This window comes from Gopherus flavomarginatus, chromosome 2 (genome assembly GCF_025201925.1).
Source record: "Gopherus flavomarginatus isolate rGopFla2 chromosome 2, rGopFla2.mat.asm, whole genome shotgun sequence".
Classification (NCBI taxonomy): domain Eukaryota; kingdom Metazoa; phylum Chordata; order Testudines; family Testudinidae; genus Gopherus; species Gopherus flavomarginatus.
Window position 1 is genome coordinate 73,048,818 of NC_066618.1, and position 17,208 is coordinate 73,066,025.

At 39.9% G+C, this 17,208-nt stretch overlaps 1 protein-coding gene across 10 annotated transcripts in view; it reads right to left on the reverse strand.

Annotated features, from left to right (window-relative positions):
- Positions 1-17,208, reverse strand: part of THRB (thyroid hormone receptor beta) — a 285,137-nt gene that overhangs the window by 46,631 nt on the left and 221,298 nt on the right. For all 10 annotated transcript variants that reach the window (XM_050938481.1, XM_050938479.1, XM_050938475.1 and 7 more), the window contains one exon: positions 16,531-16,594. In XM_050938481.1, the coding sequence (XP_050794438.1) occupies positions 16,531-16,537 (7 nt within the window). In that variant the 5' untranslated portion in view covers positions 16,538-16,594. The remainder of the gene's footprint in view (positions 1-16,530; positions 16,595-17,208) is intronic.

The window sequence follows — 17,208 nt, forward strand, 5'->3', positions numbered from 1 at the left end:
CACAGTCCCTATTCTTTTGCCCTCTATTGAAAGGGAGGAGTATTCCTTTGAAATAAGGAGCAGCTTCAAGAACTGTGTAGCCTGGGGGATCTGCAGAGCTTTCTTGGTGCTTTTTCCTGAACACAGCCCAAAGTAAACGGCATTACAAATATTGCAAACAGGATCTGTGACTAAAGGTGAAGGTGGAAAAAGCAAGGAAAGAAGATAAACAGAAAAAATAAATATAAAACTAGATGCTATAAACGGAGTGTTATTTGAACCTCAATACACACAAGGCTATCAAAGCCCCAGTGACTACAGCCATCATTCATTTGTTATTAACTTAAATAAACCTACTCACATTTTTTCCGTTTCTCTATTTCAATGTACTAATGGGTACCTATGGGTGTGCTAGTGGAGAAGAGGGCACAGCAATCTTCCACATTCTCTTTCCTCCTCCTTGGTGCATCTGAGTAGTAGGGAATCATAATGTGGCTGCTACCCATACATGGGAGGGGCAAGGCTGCCATCAGTGCTTACTGACTCCAAAAGGTGTTTCTGGGAGTGGGCTGAGGGGTTGTGTCTATGGTCCTGATCCTGTGTACCGACGAGCAGGATGGTTTGAACAGCAGCTGCTGTTCAATGCACTCCTCAAAGTGACCCTTAAAGCACTGAGCCAGATCCTACACCAGCTAAAGATCTAGCCCATTACACCTTATACAGGCATTTTATGATGTTAATGATTATTATTATTATTAAACATCTATATTGTGGTAGCACCAGATGTTAACCAAATTGTTCCATTGTGCTAGGAGCTTACTCCATCGATACCACATTGGTGGTACAGGTATTTTCTTCCCTTCTTTGCTCCCTCAGAACAAAGCCATAACTGAGTGGTGAGTAAACAGGTAAAACAATAACGTGCTGAAAGGTCGTTGTTTATACTAATCTCTCAGTGACAACACAAATTAGTAAAAAGAGGTCAGTAAGATGCAGACTGGTGTATGTATATGCACACAATACTGAATAAATACTGCTATTTATACTGTTACACACCAATTTGTTCTCACTGAAAAAAATTATTTTAAACCTAAAAGGAGTTCAAAATCTACCACAGTTTCTGCTTGGACATGATCAATGTAGTTGCAGCAGACAAATAAATTAGTCTCTCACTTGCATCTGACTGACTTGCTTGGAAAACAAATGACTCAAAACAGTGAATCTTTTACACAGCCTTCCCTCCTCTGATTTGCACATTTTATTATAAACTGGGCAGCAAGGGCTATGCTGTTTTTAAAAAAAAACACTAACATATACAAGCATCTAAGGGCACAAAAGTGGGCTGGTATCAGAGAGATCAGCTAAGGCAAATGTAATCAGGATTATGACTAAAGGTTCATGGTAGGTTGATCAAGTAGGCTAGATTTGCATGGGCCCAATTCAGTATACCTGGATGATTTTTAAACAAGAAAGGCACAACTAAAGAACAGGAAGATGAAAAAAAACCAAAACAAATAAGCAAAACTAAACTAAAACCCAACTCATCTTATATACTAATGTCTTGGGGCAGAAGGAGTTTACCAGTAGAAGGCTTTAATGTGTGTTAGGCTCTAATTTGCTATGTGTGATAAAACTCTCTGTTCCAAGCAAGGTTGAAGTTTCTTTTCTTCCTGTGAGGTGCACATCAGATAACAATTTTTCTCTTCCACACTGCATCATGGTAATGTTTCCTTCCCCCAAGAAATATGAAGAAATTTCCTACTTGGAGTTTCCTACTATCTGTTGTGTTTAATGTTTGTAAGGAGCACAACTAGTACAGAAAAAACTGCTTTTTATGTATAAATACCAGCTCTGTCGCTTCATTGGCCAGAGGTACATATGCTTCTCCACATAACAAATGCAAGCAGATGTGTGCATATGCGAATTATAGCCTAAATTTCATACATACAAAAATGTCAAACTCAATACAGACAAAAATCTCTGATCTAGTGCTGGAACGACTATAACCTGGTGCTAATGCCACGGGCCATCTGGTATTTCAGTAGAGAAAAATAAGGGCACACCTATGCTGCAAAAAACCAACCAACCGAACAGAAAACATGGCAGTGAGTGTTAGAGCCCAGGTCAACTGACTCAGGCTTTTGGGGCTTCAACCATATGGCTAAAAATAGCAGTGTAGGCATTCCTGCTTGGGCTTGAGCCTGGGCTCTGAAATCTGGTGGGTGGGGAGGATCTAGCTAGATTTTGCAACTTTAACAACATTCTTCTAACAGTTTTGGGGAGTGGATTTTCTTCAAGTTTGAAAAAAGAAAACTGAAAACACAAAGAAATTCCATTGTGTGTAATGGTAATGAGCCCCCAGGTCCATGTGGGCTGAAAGCAAGGTCTGAACTCAGGGCCATCAGATCCATGCCACAGTCCTCTATGACTTGAGTTGAAGTAGTAATTCTACTATCTGACAGCACTAGTATAATGTGTAAGTAGAGACCAGGTATGGGAAATTCTGGTTTGAGTAAGTGAAGGGTGAACTGTCAGGCTGGAAAGAGGTTACTAGTGGAGTTCCTCAAGGATTGGTTCTTATTTAAATCTTTATCTAAATCTTATTTAACCTTTTTATTACCGACCTTGGCACAAAAAGTGGGAATGTGCTAATAAAGTTCGCGGATGACACAAAGCTGGGGGGTATTGCTAACACGGAGAAGGACCGGGATATCATACAGGAAGATCTGGACGACCTTGTAAACTGGAGTAATAGTAATAGGATGAAATTTAATAGTGAAAAGTGCAAGGTCACGCACTTAGTAATAATAAGAACTTTAGATATAGATTGGGGACACATCAGTTGGAAGCAACAGAGGAGGAGAAGGACCTTGGGGTATTGGTAGATCACAGGATGACTATGAGCCGCCAATGTGATATGGCCGTTAAAAAAGCTAATGCGGTTTTAGGATGCATTAGGCAAGGTATTTCCACCAAAGATAAGGAGGTGTTAGTACCATTATATAAGGCGCTGGTGAGACCCCACCTGCAATACTGTGTGCAGTTCTGGTCTCCCATGTTTAAGAAGGATGAATTCAAACTGGAACAGCTTTAGAGACGGGCTACTAGGATGATCCGAGGAATGGAAAACCTGTCATATGAAAGGAGACTCAAAGAGCTTGGCTTGTTTAGTCTAGCCAAAAGAAGGCTGAGGGGGGGATATGCTTTCTCTTTATAAATATATCAGAGGGATTAATATTAGAGAGAGAGAGGAATTATTTAAGCTTAGTACCAATGTAGATACAAGAACGAATGGGTATAAACTAGACACTAGGAAGTTTAGACTTGAAATTAGACAAAGGTTTCTAACCATTAGAGGAGTGAAGTTCTGGAACAGCCTTCCAAGGGGAGTAGTGGGGGCAAAAGACATATCTGGCTTTAAGATTAAGCTTGATAAGTTTATGGAAGGGATGGTATGATAGGAGAGCCTAATTTTGGCAATTGATCTTTGATTATCACCAGATAAGTATGCCCAATGGTTGGTGATGGGATGTTGGATGGGATGGGATCTGAGTTACTGCAGAGAATTCTTTCCTGAGTGCTGGCTGGTGAGTCTTGCCCACATGCTCAGGGTTTAGCTGATCGCCATATTTGGGGTCGGGAGGGAATTTTCCTCCAGGGCAGATTGGCAGAGGCCCTGGAGGTTTTTCACCTTCCCCTGAAGCGTGGGGCATGGGTCACTTGCTGGTGGATTCTCTGCAGCTTGAGGTCTTCAGACCACAATTTGAAGACTTCAATAACTCAGGCATAGGTTAGGGATTTGTTATAGAAGTGGATGGGTAGGGTTCTGTGGCCTGCTTTGTGCAGGGGGTCGGACTAGATGATCACATTGGTCCCTTCTGACCCTAGAATCTATGAATCTATAAGTTTGTCAAAGTTACAAGCAACTGAAAACAGAGTTATAAATGAAAACTGTTAGCCTACCTTAATTACAGGGATCACTACTGTTCCACCTATAATATATAACAATTTTTAATACAGAATGTAAAACAGAATTTTCACTGCTTACGTTTAATCTAATAGTGAATACAATGAAAGATAATGTCCTTGACAAAGAATAGAATCCTTCACAAAGATCCATGGCAGAATGTTTCATAATTCACATCACACGCAACCTCAACGGCCTTTTTTTTGTGGCTTACACTTAAAGGTAATTACATGATAGGAAAAACAGATTTCATTTTTGGAAGCAGTGATTGTTGCAAATGGTGTTCATATTAATGTGTAACAAAAGCTGAAGATAAAGTCTACAGCTGGCATTGTGACCTATCCAGAAGTACAGCACATACTGTATTACCTTTATACTTGCTTGTTGTTGACAGATATCATAAAATAACAAGCTCTTCTGTACGAACCCATGCAGATGCTTTTTTGACGGACTATATCAGTGCCAGTTACCATTTGCAGTGCAGATACGCTGGGGATTAAGTTAGAATAATAGATTTTAAGGTCAGAAGGGACCATTATGATCATCTAGTCTGACCTCCTGCACAATGCAGGCCACAGAAACTCACCCACCCACTCCTGTAACAAACCCCTAACCTATGTCTGAGTTACTGAAGTCCTCAAATCATGGTTTAAAGACTTCAAGGTGCAGAGAATCCTCCAGCAAGTGACCTGTGCCCCATGCTGCAGAGGAAGGTGAAAAACCTCCAGGGCCTCTGCCAATCTGCCCTGGAGGAAAATTCCTTCCTGACCCCAAATATGGTAATCAGTTAAACCCTGAGCATGTGAGCAAGACTCACCAACCAGACACCCAGGAAAGAATTCTCTTTAGTAACTCAGATCCCACCCCATCTAACATCCCATCACAAGCCATTGGGCATATTTACCGCTAGCAGTCAAAGACAAATTAATTGTCAAAATTAGGCTATTCCATCATACCATCCCCTCCATATACATATCAAGCTTAGTCTTGAAGCCAGATAAGCCTTTTGCCCCCACTACTTCCCTTGAAAGGCTGTTCCAGAACTTCACTCCTCCGATGGTTAGAAACTGTCATCTAATTTGAAGTCTAAACTTCCTGATATGCAGTTTATATCCATTTGTTCTTGTGTCCACATTGGTACTGAGCTTAAATAATTCCTCTCTCTCCCTGGTATTTATTCCTCTGATATATTTATAGAGAGCAATTATATCTCCCATCAGCCTTCTTTTGGTTAAGCTAAACAAGCCAAGCTCTTTGAGTCTCCTTTCATATAACAGGTTTTCCATTCCTCAGATCATCCTAGTAGCCCTTCTCTGAACCTGTTGCAGTTTGAATTTATCCTTCTTAAACATGGGAGACCAGAACTGCACACAATATTCCAGATGAGGTCTCACCAGTGCCTTGTATAATGGTACTAACACCTCCTTATCTCTACTGGAAATACCTTACCCAATGCATCCCAAGACTGCATTAGCTTTTTTCACAACCATATCACATTGGCGGCTCATAGTCATCCTGTGATCAACCAATATTCCGAGGTCCTTCTCCTCCTCTGTTACTGCCTATTACTATTACTGCAGTTTACAAGGTCATCCAGATCTTCCTGTATGATATTCCGGTCCTTGTCTGTATTGGCAATACCTCCCAGCTTTGTGTCATCCTTAGGAATTTGGCCAGGATTATGCTCATGTAAACAGAAGTTCCTAATTACTTATAGGGAAAAATGAATCAGAGGAAAACAACATCTAGAGGGACATGTTAGCCCATTTGCAAGTTAACCAGCAGCAACTGCCTCATGTATTGAAGCACAGGGTCTGATGCTCTCAGTACTTGGGGCCAGGAAAAATCCTGGCACCACTGAAGTTAATTGGAGTTCTTCTGCAATTGACCCAGGGCCCTAGATTTCTACGACTGAATATGTAGTCTTGGGACAGCTAATGAAAGAAAAAAATAGTAAAGGAAAAATAAATGAAAAAATAGAGGTGAATGGGAAGGAGTGGCAAACTGTGATGATAAGCAATAAAACTGGAGAGTTGCCATAAAACAATTCAGGCACATAAAAGGTTAGTTTTAATGGATTTTTTCAGATTTCCATAAGGTAGACAAAATCTATGAGGAGGAAGTTTAAAAAAAAATAAATAACCACACACCATATTAACGCATTATTATTATATTTATTATTTATACTATGGCCAAAGGTATACCCGGTGCCTCTTTTAATTCTTGGTGACAGGCTGAAGGACCTATAGCAAAGTAAAAAGAGGAGGCAAAAGCATCATTTGCAGAAAGCTACATCTGAACTTGATCAGCTGTGGTCTTAGAAATTTGTATGATACTTTATTGCAGCTGTGAGGGAAATGAAGTGATCCTTCTTCGCCCCGGCTTTCTGGCCATGAGTCATTCAAATAATTCAGATTGCCTTTGTCCAGACTCAAACTGGAATATCACTCACTTCAAGGACCTGGCTTCTTTTCTAAAGCTTCTGAATTATTATGATACAATCTCTCTGGTTCCACAAGTCAGCATGGAAGTCAGGAATTATCAAATATGAAAGCAAAGAATATCTCACTTAGGCAAAATTTGGTCAAGACACTGGGGTTAACACTACTACTGTTTTGAAAAATGTCACAAGATCTTTGATGACCACACAAAGTCAGGAATTCAGTACGAGATCTCATCTGAAAGTAAACATCGCCAGCAGCACAGCACCGAATAACAGCATGCTTGTTCCCTGGTTCATTACTGGCTGAAAGGGAAGCATGCTACCTACTGAACTGCCAATATCACTTCCTATAGTTGTAGGTTTTCATTGAGGTCCTCCACTGAGGTTATACTGGCTTTAGTGCTGCTATGCACTGGTAGGGGTACCACAGTGCAGGGGAAAAACCTTAGCCTCCAGTTTTTAATGTACATCATTTCAATTCAGTGGTTGGAATACCAGGTGAACACAGATAACAAAATGATTAATGAACATTGCATACATTAATTATGTCCACTTTGAAGACACCTTTGTTCTTATAATTAGACTCTAGGACCAACACTTTCAATTCTGGAAGCCTACAGTTAGGTTTCTGTAGCCATATTTAGGCACCTAATAAGAGGCTTTACTTTATTTAGGATCTTAAATATGGTCTTAGTGTTTTTGCTTTTGGCACACAGGTTTGAAAATTCTAGGTTACAATATTGATGTGTGTGCATGAGAGTTTGTATAGAGAGAAAAATGCTGCCATTAAAAATAAACAAAACAAACAGATGACAAACCATCAATTATTTTACCAAAGCAAACAGTATGTGGGCGCTACATGGAACAGTAGTTGGTACATAACATCGGTGACTTAAGAGGAATGGGCCATTTACATGGCGGCAAGCAGTGAACTATTTAGTAGTTTAAGAAAGTAAAGCAATAGAAGCATGTGAAAAAATCATGAATAGCTTTTAAAAGGCCAAAAACAATTTTGCCAGTTGTAATTTTGGGTGGAGGAATTATATGTTATTACTTTGTTAGAGGCATGCTAGGGTTCCAAATTATATATACAGTGTGCACATATATAGTGTATATTCTATGCTATCCATCTTCCTTGACTATCACTCTAATCCAAATGTTCTGCAGCAGGAAGAGAAATATTCATCCAACCTCTTCCAGAGTTTTAACCTCCATCCCCATTCAAGACAGGGATGGGGAAACACCCATAGACACTGAAAGTGAAAAGCATTTAAACAGAATGAAAAACTTGAGGCTGAAAGGCTTCACCGCAAAGGCCTGCAGATCCAACCGACAAGGACATGAAAAAGTGTGGACAGATTTCCACATGACTGCTAATACACTTTGGCTATGAAAGTCTCCTTGGAAACAAGTAGAAAATGGCTTTCTGAGCATCTGGAAAGGACATGAAGCTCTGATAAGCCAGTCGCTCACCCAGGGAAGGTGCCCGTCTTCTTTTCAGAGGTCTGAAGCTGTTTCTGTTGCTATCATGATCTTATGAAAATGTATGGAGTTGCGGCCTGATTTCAAAGGAGGAAATTTCTAAGTATTGAATCTCAGCTTTAAATCTGTGGAATAGACTGATTATGTGGCCAAGGTCCACTGAGGCCTTACAGATGCCAGAGTCTGAGGCTATGTTTATGCAGCTAAGCTTCTTGTTCTTCAAGTGCTAATTTAAGATAACCTGGTTTAAGCCATTTTAGTTCAGGAATTTGATCTTGAGTTGTGATCATGCATGGCAAGGATGCCAACTTGAGGCCTGTGGGTCGTTCACAGTCCACCAAAGTATTTAAAAAGCCTGTGGCCTGCTTCAACATGATATAATGGCCAATTCATTAGCATTTTGTTGTTATGTTTACACCATTTTAATTTACCCAAAGAAATATGTAGAATCTGTTTGACCCACACAAGGTTGTGCTTAGGTTTATGTGGTCTCCTGTGTAATAAGGTTGTGCACCACTGATGGAGGGTATGTCTACCCAGCAATTAAACAGCCACGTTTGGCTGGTGTCAGCTGAGTTGGCCTCACTGGGCTCAAATTCTACTCGTTAGCATGAGTCAGCTGACACCAGCCAGCCGTGGGTGTTTAATTGCAGTGTAGATATGCCCGTAAAGGGCAACTGCTAAAACTAACGAAGGTTTAAGGAACTGATGAAAGAAAATATAGATAATACTGAGAACGCTTGTCCAAATAGGCCAACAACAAACATCTTTGGAAAGAATGTGTGATAGAGATGTGAAGAGAAGCTTCTTTTACACATACAACTCTAAGAAGTTCCATTTAGAATTTTTAAAGGCCTTGTGAATGTATTCACATTCTGCAAAGCCAGAAGCAGCCCATAGCATCCTCTCTTTATCATCAACACAGTAAAATAACAATAATTCCAAGACAAAAATGAGCTAGAATTAAGCAGGTAAATAAATAGCCATTAATTTATGACATTAATACGATCATTATTAGAATTGCCTACAGTCGTTATAAAAAATCCTAACTATTTGAGAATGAGGACAATTGTAGCTGAAGCTCAACAATGAACCTTAACTCTGTTGCCGATTCCCTGCCCATTACATATTTACATGTCTACTAGCATTTCTAAAATGACTATCACTAATATTATTAGCCAACTACCAGGGGTGAGACTGTATTATAATGATACATTTTTTCAATTATTGACTGCAAATAAAAACATTACATTCTGAAGCTCTGTCAACTCTTTTCTCCCCATGATAAATAAATGTTCATTGTTTTGGTGAGTGAGGTCTATAGAGTGAATCAGATACGAATGGATATGTTCTCTGTACCTGACAGGTGGATTCTTTAACTCACGTGTGGAGGATAAGTATGAAAGGAAGATCTAGTGGGGTTTCCAGCCAGTACAGGGAGATGCATGGTTTAGATTGTTTTTGCTAGCTCCTAGTGAAATAGGAGATGAGGAAGGTGTTATTTTAGATATTATCTGGAGATTAAGATGGAGCTCTCTTGACCATAGAATCATAGAATATCAGGGTTGGAAGGGACCGCAGGAGGTCATCTAGTCCAACCCTCTGCTCAAAGCAGGACCAATTCCCAACTAAATCATCCCAGCCAGGGCTTTGTCAAGCCTGTCAAGCTTACTAAAAACCTCTAAGGAAGGATATTCCACCACCTCCCTAGGTAAAGCATTCCAGTGCTTCACCACACTTCTAGTGAAAAAGTTGTTCCTAATAGCCAACCTAAACCTCCCCACTGCAACTTGAGACCATTACTCCTTGTTCTGTCATCCGCTACCACTGAGAACAGTCTAGATCCATCCTCTTTGGAACCCCCTTTCAGGTAGTTGAAAGCAGCTATCAAATCCCCCCTCATTCTTCTCTTCTGCAGACTTAAATAATCCCAGTTCCCTCAGCCTCTCCTCATAAGTCATGTGCTCCAGCCCCTTAATCATTTTTGTTGCCCAGGAGGAAGTTGGAATTGGGTAGGATCAAATCCTTAGTATATATATGGAGGATAAGTGAGATTCTGGTGTCTCTGGCCTGTAGTAGAAATAAATGATGGTCTGTGGTTGGGTCTATGAAAAATTTGTGGTGGGTGGATAGTAGTTTTGAGGTCCTTTTAGAAATGTCTCTGTATTGGTTTCTGGTCTACTGGCCCAGGCTGGGAAAGAACGCAGGGAAATAGGTTGATTTAGTTTTTTTTTAGCTGTTTCAAAATTGTTTTTCATTTGAAATTAACAAACAAGACTTACAACAATAATGTACTGCAATCACTTCAATTTATGGGGGCAGAGTGACAGATGTAAGAGAGTGAAGCTAGCTAATAGCACAGCTGCAAATGGAATCCAGGACTCCTTACTCATAGTTCCATGCTCTAATCACAAGGCAATGTTTCAGGAAAACAAAGTTCCAAAAGAAAACAGCCTTTGTTCCAAATGAAACTGACCAATCTAATTGTGGAGGAAGTGGCAGGCTGAAATATCCAACATTTTTGAAAATAAGATTTTAGAAACTGACTCAAACCATACTGATTTGCTTATTGAGAGCACTAGAAAATAAGAAAACACCAAAATTCTAAAAGAATGAACTATGCTTGAGAAAATGACTTTACAGAGTTTTAAAAAAAGGTAGAGGGATCGGCTTCCTCCATTCATTATTAAAATTGACCTAAATGTGATTTTATTTTTTTGAAAACAAAAGTGCCTTTTGTTTGGAAAATGGAATGGTTGTTTACCTGAGTTATGACTGCAGTATTAAATAAAGAATTCAAATTGGGCACCTTCACAGGTGAACAGAGATAAGCCCTTCTTGTTTTGTGTAGAAACCTGTTTTCTGTAAAGCAAAAACAATCCCAATGCAGGGCTAAGAAATAGTATCTTTAGAGGTAAAAACACTGAATAAATAAAAAAGTATCAGTTACACCAAAAGAATAAAAAATAACAATAAGCTACCATGTCGACATAGTACCACCTATTAAATGTTATTTTTAACTGCACATTAGAAAATACACTTTCCAAAGTAAAAAGGGCCTTTGTGGAGTGATTCACACCTTCATGAAAAATCAGCCCACATTATAAATCCTGCTAACCTTTTGAAAATCCCCAATAGCTTACTACAAAGCTGCTGAATCCTGGACTAACCAAACCTTACATTCAAGTACTTACTGTCCTTCTAAATAGTCCGTTAGTTAAAGGAAGTAATACTTCTCAGTTAGTGGGCTTTTTGTCATGTGCTGCTGGACAAGAACAGGGAGACAACTTGCTGTGCCACCCAGCGATGTAGGTTAAATTAAGTTATCCTAAGAAGATCACTGAGGAAATTTATGAGAAATCATTCCTCAAATGATATTTGACAATCAACTGTTTTCCATCTGAATTATTGCATAGAGCTACAGGTTAATGAGCATTACAGAGAAACAGACTACACAGAAAAGGTGACAGTTTTATCTGAACCTATTACTTTTCCCAGTTCTTTGAAATTACATAAACTAGTCTTGCAGCTACTCATTTGCAGATAGACTTGTTTTCATAAAAGCTGATTATTTTCCTTCTCCAAATGAGTGACCTATTACAAGAAATACTGCATATTAAGGTCTGCTTTCTGAAAATATGCATTTATGACATTTAAATTCTATTCCCCAAAGTAAGCACTTAATTATATTATAATTCCTATCCTGATTCAACTTAATGGTCATTCTCAGACAGAACTGTATTAATATCTGGGAGTTGAAGCCCAATTTCTGGATAAATTGTAAAAAGATATACACTTAGGGTGAAATCCTGGCCCCACTGAAGTTAATGGCAAAAAATCCCAATGACTTCAACAGGACTTAGTATTTCACTTCAGTATATTGTAAAGCAGAAATGAATGTGAATTTACTGTAAACTGCACCTGTTATTTACTTGCTCACACTTTGGCCCAGACTGGATTCCTTGGTCAGTTCCCACTATAAGTGAAGTCAATGGGAGGTTTGCCTGAGGAAGGACTGCAAGACTGGTGTCTCAAGACTTGACCCTGCCTGCACCAACTGTGTCACTGGATATTTCACCACTGACTTCAATGGAAGCAGGATCAGACCATCAGTGAGTATGTTACTGCTACTCAGGGGTGATGCTTCAAGCATCAGCTCTGCTAGAATATTTGAACAAAGGAAAGTTTTGTTATAAAGTGTGCTTCACATTCTTGCTTATTTATTGGAAAGTACATCAACTCAAAGAGAATACCAGTTCCAAGCCTATATTCTATTCTACATCTGTATTACAGTAGACAAAGTTATCGTTCTAGCTGAAAAGGCAGTTTCTGTATAAGCCCTTGTTTCCAAGATGTCATAAACATATAGCTAAGAGTTAATGTCTCTTACACCTGGAAAGAGGTAACCTGAAGCACCTGACCAGAGGACCAATCAGGAAACCAGACTTTTTCAGGTCTGGGTGGAGGGAAGTTTGTGTCTGAGTTCTTTGTCTTGTGCCTATCTCCCTCTCGGCTATGGGAAGGATTTCTCTATTTCCTGATTTCTAATCTTCTGTTTCCCAGTTGTAAGTACAAAAGATCAGATAGTGATTTATATGTTTTTTTGTATTTTACATGTGTGTAGTTGCTGGAGTGTTTTGAATTGTATTCTTTTTGAATAAGGCTGTTTATTCATATTTCTTTTAAGCAATTGACCCTGTATTTGTCACCTTAATACAGAGAGACCATTTTTATGTATTTTTCTTTCTTTTTACATAAAGCTTTCTTTTAAGACCTGTTGGAGTTTTTCTTTAGTGGGGAACTCCAGGGAATTTAGTCTGTGCTCACCAGGGAATTGGTGGGAGGAAGAAGTCAGGGGGAAATCTGTGTGTGTTAGATTTACTAGCCTGACTTTGCATTCCCTCTGGGTGAGGGGGGAAGAGAGATTAGCTCTCGGTACTTCTGTTTTCCAAGGCTGGAAATGAGGAGGGTGGAATCCCTCTGTTTAGATTCACGGAGTTTGCTTCTGTTTATCTCTCCAGGAACCCAGGGAGGGAATACCTGAGAAGGGAGAAGGGAAGGGAAATGGTTTATTCCCCTTTGTTGTGAGACTCAAGGAATTTGGGTCTTGGGGTCCCCAGGGAAGGTTTTTGGGGGGACCAGAGTGCCCCAAAACACTCTAATTTTTTGGGTGGTGGCAGCTTTACCAGGTCCAAGCTGGTAACTAAGCTTGGAGGTTTTCATGCTAACCCCCATATTTGGACGCTAAGGTCCAAATCTGGGACTAGGTTTATGACACAAGGTACTTATATCTTTCTATAAATATTACTCTTTGAGTTAACATATCTCACTGCAGTTATGACATTTTGGGGAGGGGGGTAAATACTCACTTGGGCATTTTCTAGCTATCTGTGCATAAATAAAATAACCCTTTAAGACATTTCTGGTGCAATTCAAACATGGCTTCTTTAAAAACATCTAATTTGCTATGGAGTTGATCAGAACTGAGAATAAGTGCCTTTAACATGTTTAAAAGAATTTGCTTTTGAAATAACAGTTATAATTATACATGCATGTATATTTATACTGTCCATGTATCATATGTAATTTGTCATCATCTATTTAAGTATATGCTACGATGCTGAAGGCAGCTATTTGAAGGTACCAGCATGTATGTATTTGAAACCACACTCAACTCTGAATCCTACCTGTAGTGTGTGAAACTACCCCTTTTCTTGAATTTCCCCTTTATTTGAATGTGTGATCATTATAATCTGTACTAAAAATGTACGTCTCTAAATGCGTGCATCACATAGACTGCAACATTTGAGATTCACAGCAGATAATGATAGTAAAGATGTACAGACCAACACAATGCATGCCAGACCGGCTGCCTTCCCAGAGCCAGAAATTACAGAATTTCATGCATTCTGTAGGACTACTTAGATTTCTGTGGCTATGCTCCAGGGCAAATTAAATTTATTATGAGTCTGCATTCTAATAAATGCACATTCACATTTGTGTAAGAATTTATTTTTTATTTTGGCTCTCACATAAAAACACTGCACAATAGTGCCATTTTCAATTTCTTATTTTATACATTTACATACAAAGGAGTCTCACTTTCTGAAAAATCAGGACCCATAAAGTGTGTCACCAAGCCAACTGCCTCTTGTCCTGAACATCCCCTCGTGGCCTGAGGTCAATCTCCAGACAGCCTGCCTCAGTTTCTCCCGTTCACTTATTAAATACACTCAGGCTTTATATCCAATAATGCTCCTTCTCCCAGGGTCTAATTTATTGACATAAGACATAAAACAAAACTCAGTCCTGGTGCTTCTCTTTTCCCCTCGAGTCTGCTCTGTGCAGCATTTCCCTGCCATGGCAGGCCACTCTCAGCCCTACCTGGCTGGAGATTTTTTTTTACTCCCATGGAGTTTGTTTTCCCTGCCCCTTAGCCTTCTTCAGCCCTCTGGTTCTGGCCTCCATATCCAAACTTTCCCCGGTCAAGGGTCTCCTGCAAGAGCCTCCTGCTTGGGGCAGCTCTTCTGCACTCTCTGCCATACCTTTCTTGGACTGTTTCTCCCTGAGCATCCTCCTCTTTCTGCAGTTTCCTGCTGCTCTTACAGTGGAATCACCTGATCCCTGCTCAGATGTGTCTCCTGAGTAACTTGGGTTGACTGCCTCACGCCTTTAGCCCTTAAAGGGGCAAGCCAAAAGTTGGGCATCCAAAGATTGAGGCACACAAAATCATTTTGGAAAATTTGGCATCTCTCTTTATCTTTATGTCTAGCTAGAGATACAGCTAGAGAGTAAGACAGATAGACACAGCACACACACACAACATTCACTTCAAAATAATCACACTACTACAATGTTAAAGTTGAGATTTTAAATGCATCGGAATAAAATAATTCAAAAATAATAACTTGCATAGTAACTGTGACTTATTGGTTATTACACAGAGTGCCAAATCCTGCAATCCTTTCTCAGGCAAATCTACCACTGATTTCAGTAAGGACCGGAATGTTTGACCAATATCTACTAAGTAATCAACAGTAATAAAAAATGCAGCATACATGCAAGGGGGCGATGTACAAAGAAGTGAGTAGATAGACATTCAGTATAATACAAGATATAATTCGAGGCAATCTAACACAGTTTGGGCAAGATTTTGCTCTCAGTCACATGGGTGTAAATGAATGGTAGCTCCATGGACTTTAGAGAGCAGAATCTAGACCTTTACTTTAATTTATTATGGATGACCTCCCATCTGGCTTTAGACCTTTCTCTAGCAATGCTGTAGGCAAAGATTTGAAAAGCTTTATATCCCAAGTATACTCCTTTCTCCATTCTCAATCATGCAGGGAGATTACAAGCTGTTTAGTAAGAAATTCATTTCATTTCATTTAATAAGAAATGAAAAATTAAAATGGATCTGGATGAAAAACACTTGAGAGCAGCAACTGCAGTGACACTTTTATTTTAAAATCAGTTTCTTTCACCCAGCTGTTTTGGCTTTACACATGTCTGTGGTGCTTACTCCTATTCATAAATGCTAAAGAGCCAAGCTATACCAGTTAACCCCTTCCTTGCATCCAGGGCAGTTCAGTCACACTTCCCCTGGGAAAGCAAAATGAGACATTTTGCTTTAGGGAGTCAAAATGTCTCCAGGAGGTCCCGGTCCACAAGGCCAGAGTACTGGGTACTTTTGTGCCCTTTGTGGGTGCAGCTTTCTACCCTCTGCTGCACAGTGCATGGGGGGAGGGACAAAGCCATGACATACCTCTCCTTGCCCCCTGTGGGGCACTGGACATTCCCAGGGAGTAGAGATGGAATGCCTCCTGAACACAGTGACTGGAATTCAGTCTGACCTGTTGTGACTTCCCCCAACCAGCTCAAAATTTGCATCCTGAATCTCACACAGGAGCTTTTAAAATACAACATGCAAGTTTTGAAATGATAAAAAGCTATTGAAAAATATGGCAGCACCCACAGCTTTTTTCTGAAAATGTGAATTAAAAAAAACCCTAGGATGTACAGTAAAAGTGAGAGATTCTCTGGGATTCCACATCATTTCTGTATTTTGCATCTTTGTAGACATCCCACTCTTGCATTACAGTTTTTTTACAGCCATGATTCTAATGCTAAGTGAACATTCCCATATTTTATATCTAAAAGGGGGACAGGCTGGTCAAGGAGACTTGAAATGAATTCCAGAGCCTTTTGCCTTGACATCCTCAGCCTCAATTAAGCCCAGATCAGTAGTAAAGAAAGCCATTTTTACAGATGATTGCTTGATGGTCTGAGTTTATTTCAGTCCAGTCCTTAGAGGACATGTCCTCATCAGAGAAACCACCGTGACCCTCAACATAGTTGATAGCAATTGCCACCGTGTTGGCAGTTTCAGCAGAGAAGTCCACGAAGGCACGGTCACAGAGAATGAACTACTCCCTTGCTCCGTGGAGCAGGCCCCTCCAGCAGGGGAGTTGAGGCACATCATCAGGGTGATATGGGGGAATCTTGCTACCCGACTTATACCTGTTCTGGGGGTACAAGGAGGACTTCTGTCTCCAGGACCAAACCATTTCAGAACCTTTGAAAAGCACTCAATGCCCATAAAATATTATATATTATTTTAATTGACACTGTGTAGAGATTTCAGAGAAAATATGAGTACCTGACATACTGCTGGGAGTTATGGATAAGTAATCATTCTCATTCTTCTTTTTCACCAATATCACCTGGCAAGAGGAGAAAAAAATATATATGTGATACATCCACAAATGTAAAATAGTTGGGCTAACCGTGTGTAAACAGGATAAGACATTTTTGGTACTGGATGCTACAGTTCATGTCTGCTGGCATTTCACACTGCACTGAAGCTGAGGTGCCCTGCACAACTGCAGAGGGCAAAAAGTGTGAGCTACTGCCTGAATCCTGGCAGAGTTGTGGAAGACCAGGTCTCCAAACGCACAGTCAGAGCTCATGTGCCTGTGAGAGAAGAATGTTCCCACTCACACCACGGAACTACCAGCCAGGGGCCTGCTTCCTCTAGATTTTATGTAGAAGGTTCCACTGGGCCCTTGTTAATATGTAGTTTTGGAACATATATTATATACCAGGGAATTTGGCCCATTATGCATGTTTACAGGTCTTTAAAATTCTCTTTTATGTTATTGTTTCTAGTGAAGCCTGTATATTAGTCAGAAGTACGGTAGTAAGTAAGGAGTCAATAGAATTAGAAGGCCTCGGCTTCCCATCACATTGCTTCTTCTTGAATCATTTGACTGCAGAAAATTTGTCATATACAAGTCTTCTAATCTTTACAAATTTCTCATAACCAAATGTGGCATTA